Source organism: Diorhabda carinulata, chromosome 9, assembly GCF_026250575.1.
Source record: "Diorhabda carinulata isolate Delta chromosome 9, icDioCari1.1, whole genome shotgun sequence".
Classification (NCBI taxonomy): domain Eukaryota; kingdom Metazoa; phylum Arthropoda; class Insecta; order Coleoptera; family Chrysomelidae; genus Diorhabda; species Diorhabda carinulata.
Genome location: NC_079468.1, coordinates 15,475,313 through 15,484,131, shown reverse-complemented (window position 1 = coordinate 15,484,131; position 8,819 = coordinate 15,475,313). Strand labels below are relative to the sequence as shown.

General features: G+C 29.9%; 1 protein-coding gene across 1 annotated transcript; it reads left to right on the top strand.

Annotated features, from left to right (window-relative positions):
* The first annotated feature begins 1,427 nt into the window (after positions 1 to 1,427).
* Positions 1,428 to 5,836, top strand: LOC130898057 (carbonyl reductase [NADPH] 1-like). The gene is made up of 4 exons (XM_057807093.1): positions 1,428 to 1,744; positions 3,353 to 3,616; positions 3,763 to 4,001; positions 5,354 to 5,836. Exons 1-4 carry the CDS (start codon positions 1,721 to 1,723, stop codon positions 5,670 to 5,672), a joined length of 846 nt encoding a protein of 281 aa, XP_057663076.1. The 5' UTR covers positions 1,428 to 1,720; the 3' UTR covers positions 5,673 to 5,836.
* Positions 5,837 to 8,819: the final 2,983 nt, after the last annotated feature.

Below are 8,819 nucleotides of genomic sequence, written 5' to 3'. Positions count from 1 at the left end.
AGTAATTAAATACAGTATTCCATTGAGCAGCTTTATTTTACGATTGTATTAGCGTTCTAAAGTTTTCCTTCTTCTTTTTTTGCAAGGTTGTTTTAAAAGTTGTGTTTTGTAAATTAGGTCTAGACCTTTTAGGTAGAATCGATATACAAGTAGTCGTATCGAAAAATTAACTAATTACCTATGAAAACAAAATTATATTTTCATTTAACACACTACATAGAATATTTTCGTCTTATCTAGTTTCCTTTGATATTTTGTTGTCTATAGAGTAGGTATATCTTTCTAGAGGATTTTTCGGAAACTTTAACCCGAGATCACTTATCAGCTGATTAAGAAACCTAACTCAGAGCGAGATTTAGGTTTCCGACATTGTACATACCAAATATGTAATACTTCTATATGGACAGTTTCTATAAGTGGAAGCTGTTCTGACCATGCCATACTTGTAATGAAACAGTTAATCAAAATTGACACAATGAGTGTTTGGAAAAAGTAAAACATACTCAAAGACAGGTGAAATACCAAAAAATCTATTTTCAAATCCATCTCTTCAAAATAGAAAACGTGTAACATACAGAATATTTTACTAGACTTCCTGAACAATCACCGTACGTATCTCCATACAACCTCCTACAGAGCCTACGTCAGCAGCATATCACTCCACACAATCTCCGCCAACCGCGCCTAGCTCCACAGAACCTCCTGAGCAGTCTCCGTCAACAGCATCCATCTCCTCGCAATCTAAACCTGCTCTGTTACCACCAGCTGAACACTTGGAACATAATGCTTTACACAAAAATGGTTTCTATTATGTTCGTGATCAGTTTTTTTAAATCCTGATTCTATTTTTAAAGATGATAGTTGAAGCTTAGCATTTGGAATATAATGTTTTAGACCAAGATTGGCTTCTCTCATGTTCATGTACTGTTTCTTTAAGTCCTGATCTAATTTTCGAAGAAGATAATTGAATAAAGCTATGGACATCATTAAAAAAATTATATATTGTCCTGTCTTCAGCAGTCTCCGTTAACTGCATTCACCTCTTCGCAATCTAAACCTGCTCTGTCATCGCCAACTGAACACTTGGAATATAATGTTTTAGACCTAGATGGCTTCTCTCAAGTTCGACATCATTAAAAAATTATGTCTCGTCCTATCTTAGTTGCCTCATTATGATACTAAACGTTCCTAGATGAGGTTATCTTACAAGTTGATATACCTAGTATCTTCTTATTTTTGTTAGTCGCCAATGACGATAATACCGACACAAATTAATGAGTTTATCCATGTCAATATTGTTGAGAGGATAATTTTGATATCCAAATATTCTTTCTCATATAGACGTAAATATATTCACGTTTTAAATCGTTTAAGATGTATTGTCATTAATTACGATACGTCAAATTCGGATCACCGTGTCTCAAGTGGTGTAAAGAAATGTGTAATGTCAGTTGACATGTCAAAGTTCACACTAGATAACAGTGTTATCTACATACAAAAAACCATATATGTAATACCCCCAAAAACAAATAAGTATACCTATGTACATTTATGAAAACAAATACGACATCACAGTAACCATATAACCTTGGTTCGTGAACAACATATACTTAACCACAAACCTGATAAGAAAACAAATATTTAAACAATCTGGGTTTATACTTATTCTCAAACAAGTAACCAAGATAAAGGTATTTCGTGTAAATAACGAAAGTGAATAATGAGTACTCAAAAAGTTGCAGTCGTAAGTCCGCTTTTATCTTTAAAACAATGTTCATATTCTATATTGAAGCTTTAATATTGGTCAATAGTATTAATGTATCAATAATTATAAAATAACACTTGTTCTTTTATGTAATTCAGATTTTAATTATTTGATGTAAATAATAATTCAGTCCAAGTATATATATATATATATATATATATATATATATATATATATATATATATATATATATATATATATATAAAATAATAGGTAATTATAATATTTTTTACTCTTAATAAGAAATGTGCAATTTCAAATTTAGCTTAAAATTTAATGTAACTTCCAAAGACTTACAAGTTCACGACATGTTATTATTGTTACTATCAGTGTTCAATGAACAAGAAATAAGGAAATTTTAGCAAGTGGATGTATAACGGGAAAATAATAATATGAATATGAACATAACATTTGAGGTTCTGAATTTTGATGTGATTATAGATTATCATTCTGTACATCTATTTCTCAAAGTCATATAGATGTTTTCTCACATATTGCATCTCTTGCATCACATCCAATTCATAATTCCTCTTTCAAAAAACTTTTTTTTTTCAATTGAACATGGTAGCTAATAGTCAATCTTAATGAGAAGGAAGTGAAGATGTGGTGATATCAGACAGAACTTTTATAGTGATGGTGGCTTTGTCATTTTGAGATTAACAATTTTCTGCTACATTACAATTAGTTTATTCAGAATAAGACATGGAGAAGATATTTTTCTGAACAACTGTAGCTTGAGAATCAATCAATCTCTGTTAATAATTATAGCTTTGTCATAAGATCAATTAATACTTATGTCTACAAAGGGATACAAAAAGTATCAGGTTACAGCCAAAAAATCAACAATCATGTTGGATGTCTATGCTCAAGTTTCCTCAGACTCAATCATTTCACTCATATTAAATCTCAAATGGAAGGGCTTAATTATTGCATGTGTTCAGGCCAAAAGAACAACATATCTGAATTAGAACTCGAAATATGCATCATTGAGTGGAGAAAAATCTCGGAAAAATTGAATTACTGTTCTTAACTATCCTCAGACTTAACCAATTCACTTATTATATCTCAAATGAAAGGATTTACAGAATGTTCTTAGACCAAAACGAATATCTCACATATTAGAACTCGAGATATGATAGAAGAAACATATAAAAACATAAATGAATGGGAAAGATTCATGTTTGAGTATAGCAAAAGTTTAGTGATTTTAATTGCTTGATGACAAATCTATGCATAAAGATTATGCAGTCAAACAAAAAAAGAAGGAAATCGGCTGGATGTAATGGCCAGAGATATTGCCATTAGATTTTCATAAATTTACACAATACTTATTTTGTTTGAACATATTTATGGAAACAGAAATCCTCTTCTCTTGGGGATCATCTCCAGATTTTTTGAGAGGGACAGGTTATAAAATTTAGAAATTAATCTTTGTTTAGCTTGTTTTCTCATTGAAATGGGTTTTTAAAATATTGGTCTTTAAATGTATATGTCATAGGTATAGTTGTAAAAACTCGACTATGTTATTTTAAATAAATGCTTTAGAATTAAAATGCCTATCTTTGTCTTTAACATGTCAAAATTTAGGTGACCGGTGGAAACAAAGGGATTGGATATGGAATTGTTAAAGGACTGTGTGAAAGGTTTGATGGTGTTGTTTATTTAACAGCTCGAGATTCTGAGCGGGGAAAAGCGGCTGTTTCTAAGTTGGAAAAGGAGCATAATTTAAAACCTGTATTTCGGCAATTAGATATTACTGACCAAAATAGTGTGGACAACTTTAAAGAATTTATCAAAAAAGAACATGGTGGCTTAGATATATTGATTAACAACGCAGCAATAGCATTCAAAGTAAGTGCCGCAAAATTGTTACCAATACTGCAATACATTCTTGCAGAATTATATTTCAAAAAATCAATATATTTTCAGAAAAAAATGATGTTTCTATTAACTTATGAAGTTTTAAATTTTATTTATTTTATATATTGTTATTTTAGGTATCTGCTCCAGAACCTATGTCTGTTCAAGCAAAAGAAACAATCAGAGTAAATTATTTTGGTACTATCAGAGTTTGTGATGCATTATTTCCCTTGCTTAGAAATAATGCCAAGGTGGTAAATGTCTCTAGCTCTGCTGGCCACTTGTATAGAATACCTTCTGAAGAAATACGAAGAGAATTTTCTAAAAAAGATCTTACTGTGTCTGAACTCAACAAATTAGTGGAAAAATTTGTGAAGTATGTATGTTTCTTGATTATCTCCTAAAAGTGTGTCATTATGTTTAGTAGTAGTAGATATTTCCATTTTATAAGAAGTCCCTTATTTTGATATATGATTTTTCATTGTTGGCTTTTTCTTTGATTTTAGGTAGATTCTGCTCTTATTTTTTACTTTCTTGATATTATTCTTTTGTGAGTGCAACTAGCATCTTTTAATTGATCAATTTATTAAAAACAAATGGTAAATTAAGTGCAAACAATAATTTAATCTCAACTAATTCACTGCATTTAACTTTATAATACACCATGTTAATTGGTTGAACATCAAAGATGTTGCATTTTCATATCATTTCAAAAAATCTACATAGACTATCGACTCCTCTGAAAGTATATAAGTAGTAAACATTTTCCATACCATTACATTCCATTTATACTCGTGGTAAGAAAGTCAATTTTTCATTTGCAGCTTATATAAACTGCTTCAACAATTGTAAATGAAAAAACTATAAAATTACATTCTACTTTGGAATTTAGCTCATCTAATTTTGAGGTAAAAGCATCCTTCAAAATTCTCTACGGTTTATAAAGAGATTTTTCAACGATTATAGGAATGTTTTATATTTCAATTGTTCATCCAAAAGCCAGACAAGTATTTGTAAATATACACATTGCAATGGTAATAAGAAATTCTGATAAGATGCTTAAATATTTCAAGGATCAAACATTACCTAAATTAGTACAGATCATATTTTCAATAGTCCTATCAATGTCTTCATTTTTATTGAAGGCCTTAGTCTCTCTAACTTCTCACATTCTTATTTTAATGTTCATATTCTTGTCCTGTCCATTGTACAAGATAATTATAAGCTAAAATGAAATCCAATAGGGTAAATGGTACAACCAATTTCTATTATTGGTTTCTATTATTTCTATAACCAGGTGGACCAAGAAACAAAAAAGAGTGTGGGACAAGCAGAGACATGTTTAAATTTTACTTATGAGAGTTGGTATGAAGGCAAAGGAATAAAGGAACTGATATGTTTGATAAAATATTTGAAGATATAAAATCGTATTGGCAACCAAAATAGAAATATACAGTTCAATGACAATGGTCTATTTTGTATAATTAAAATTTTTTTTCTGTTAATAAACAAATTAGAACTGTTTAAATTTTATTATTACTCGTGTTTGTTAAGTAGAATAGCTTTTACAACGCATTTTACTACTATGATTAATATAATAGAAAATTTTTAAGTAATGCAAAAGCACCAAGAATAAAAATGGTTTGCTTATTTTAGATAACTACACTAATATATAACTCAAGAAATGTGATAAATGTATTAAAAACTGTGATGTTTTGTTTATTTTAGAGCTGCTGAAAATGGTAAAACTGTGGAAGATGGCTGGGGTTCATCCACGTACGTTGTGTCAAAGGTTGCGGTGTCAGCGTTGACCAACATACAGCAAAAAATGTTTGACGAAGAAGTTCCAAATAGGAATATTTCAGTAAATTCAGTTCATCCAGGATATGTCAATACTGATATGACAAGTCACAAAGGCCCATTGTCCATTGAAGAGGGAGCAAAAAGTTCACTTTTTGCCGCACTAGATGCCAATTTGAAAGGAAAATACATTTGGTATGACTGTAAGGTTGTAGATTGGTTCACCAATAGTGCACCATCAAATTAACTTTTATTGAGAGCATTTTTGCCTAATAATTATGTTGTTAAAAATTATCTTTTATATTAATGTGTTTATTATTAACACAAAGTTGTATGCCACATTCTTTTAACAATTGATTCAAAAATGGTTTTCTTTATAAGCATTAAAAAAGTGAATAAAAAAGGAAAAAACTTATCAATTTTATAATTTTATTGGTGCCTTTCTCCGCACACACGTGCACAGGAAGTAGTATTCATATTTCAAGATCATGGATGAATACTGCTGGATAAAACTGTTACATTCAGACTTCACTCATTATTAATGTGCGAGAGAAATAATTAGATGGAAACAAAACAGTTTTGAATGTTACAATACATAATGGCACATTTTGCAAAGGAAGCCTGGCAGCTATGCAATGCTCAATCAATAACGTTTAACGATATAAATAATTGATATTTATTATGCAGTCGTGATGAGAAAGCAAATGAGTGTAAGACTGCAATAAAGCGAAGGTACAAGATTTTTGTTCTTTTTGATCGCCCTCATTTTTAACACTACAGATGTTACGAGATGAGTTTGGAAATCAGAACTTTCAAAAAGTTTGCAATTCAGTTTTTATTGATAGAATATGAATCAAAATTATAAGGATTGAAAGATGTTGCAAATATATTTAATTTTCTATTATTTTTTTATCTAAATTTATTTAAAAGAAAAAACATTACAATAACAATGTTAATTACTTGAAATATAACTTCAGTTATCAGCATTAGAAGAAATGGTAAAAAATATTAACGTGACTATAATTGAGAGCGAGGGAAATTATTATCAACACTATATATTGGTTTTTCTACAAGTTATTCATAGTTTTCAGAATAATAAGCTTAGAGATCTATAAAAATGTAATTATAATTCCACACCTGATGATAATGAGAAAATCTAGAACAAGAATAAAAATAGCAAACTGATTGATCCAACTTAGGGTTGTGCAAGAACAGTTTTTAATTTTTTTTATAGTTCTTTATAAAGAATCCAAAGCCAGTGAACCAAGAGCGACTATTTTCAGCTTGATACGTTTTTCTTTAAACATTTTGAATATTCCTTTGTTCACGTATTGTGGCACAGTAGTCACTTCGGATTTATTGATTATAGCATCCAAGTTTTTGAAGAAATTAATTTGTTATCGACCTTCCATTTCATTGGAGAAATTCAATAAACCCTCACGAATGTATTCGAATTCTTTCTCTACAAATATTAAAATAAACTTATGGTTATTTTATTCATTATATTCGCTGGTAAGTTTTTCTTCGCGTTTTTGTAGTCCTCACAAAAATTGCATTTAAATCTGTTCTTTCTACTCGTTCCTTCTTCGATACTTTCCATCTGTGTTCCCGTTTTCTTCCTCATTTTATTTTTCCCCCCCCCCCCAGTTCTACAGTTGACAGGTTGGAGTTGCAACTACATCCAAAGGACTTAAACGGTACACCACGAGAAACAAATTCAACTTAACTCCAACATCTGGGAATCTTAATTACAAGGAGAAAACAATGTTAATGAAAGTATTTTTGGAAAAACACGGAAGAAAATTAGGAGACCTCCATATATTAACTGCGATTGGACTAAACACTGCAATCAATTGTATGAAGAACTATTAAGGAACCATTTTCGTTACTTTCAAAATTAACACCTAAAAATTTTCAATATTATATCAAATATCAACAAACAACCAAAGCAAAATGTATCTAATAGCTTAATCAGCAAAATATTCTTTCATAACAATGTTTTATGGTATTCCCAAGGCACACTTTGCCATGACAGACGTCACAAAACAAGTATCTACATATTGTAATACTCCCTAATTATGTAAATTGTGATAATGGGTGTAATCTTTTGCATCTTCAAATCTACTATAAACTCACTAATGTAGAAATATCCAACCTATTACTTCTGACAGTTATAAGGATTTTCAGAAAAACTTATGTTGAAGAGTCATCGATATTTACATAAACCTAGACACAGTAAGAACTAATAATTGTTAAAACACCAGTACCTACTCTCCGTCTACATAATGCATGTTTACCTAAAATAAAAATTCACTAGATACACTCCGCCCATGTATTTTAATATAGTGCTTTGTTGTTGACCTGGTCTTTTGGCTATATGTCGCTGATGTTATAAACATCTTCGATCTATTGCAAATTGGAATCTTCCACTAAGTTATGTAACTTTGTATTGGTAAGAACCAGTCGATCCTCTCCGTAAGGGAGGTTTCATGAAGGCGACCAGCCACAAGTCTGTGTTAACATTACAACCGGCGTGATACGTTATATCAAATTGTATTTTGTTAATTATTGTAGCACAGGAATCTCTGGTTCTGAAACCTATATACCACGGGCAACTACTAAGAACTGAATTTTAATACATGTCTGATGTATTAATTATTTAAAGCAAATTTTGTAAATTTTTTTCCGTGGAAATTAATTTTTATATTTAATTGGGAAACAAATTTTCTTCATTTAAATCGTCTTGATTTTAGGTAACTTTTTGTAATTTTTTTTTAATATAAATTACTCTTGATGTTTTGATCAATCTCTTGTCCGAAACTAATCAAGTATCTGAATATACTCTCGGTGATGTCCATTTATAATTAATCATTAAAAATGTGTTTTTACTATAAAGAAATATAAAAAATTGAAAGCAAATTCGTCCTTCAATTTAAGGAATAAGTACATGGGCAACATATTTTTGAAACTTACGATAAGTATTGGATGATTTTTGAACTATTTCTTTTTTTATAAACGTTCATGATAAGTTGTTTGCTTGCCATATTTCATTTGGAATGAGCTAGATAGCAGTGAGACTATTCCAAATAGCTCACCACACTAGTTTTAGAATCTGATGATGATTATATTCCCATTTACATCAATGTATTGATTACTTTTATTGAACACACTACCACTACACCAACAGTCATAATGACACTACTTAGTTCTATGTTAATTTTGCTGCAGTGTTAATAAATATTATCTTCAGTTAAATATCACTGTTCAAGATTTTTCAACTTAAAAACGTTTATTTGTGTTTTTTGAGTAATTAGGAATATATATTCATTACAATTGCTTTATATTTCTTTAAAAAAGTGATACAAGTGGTTCAAACCTTTTCTATATCAAAGAC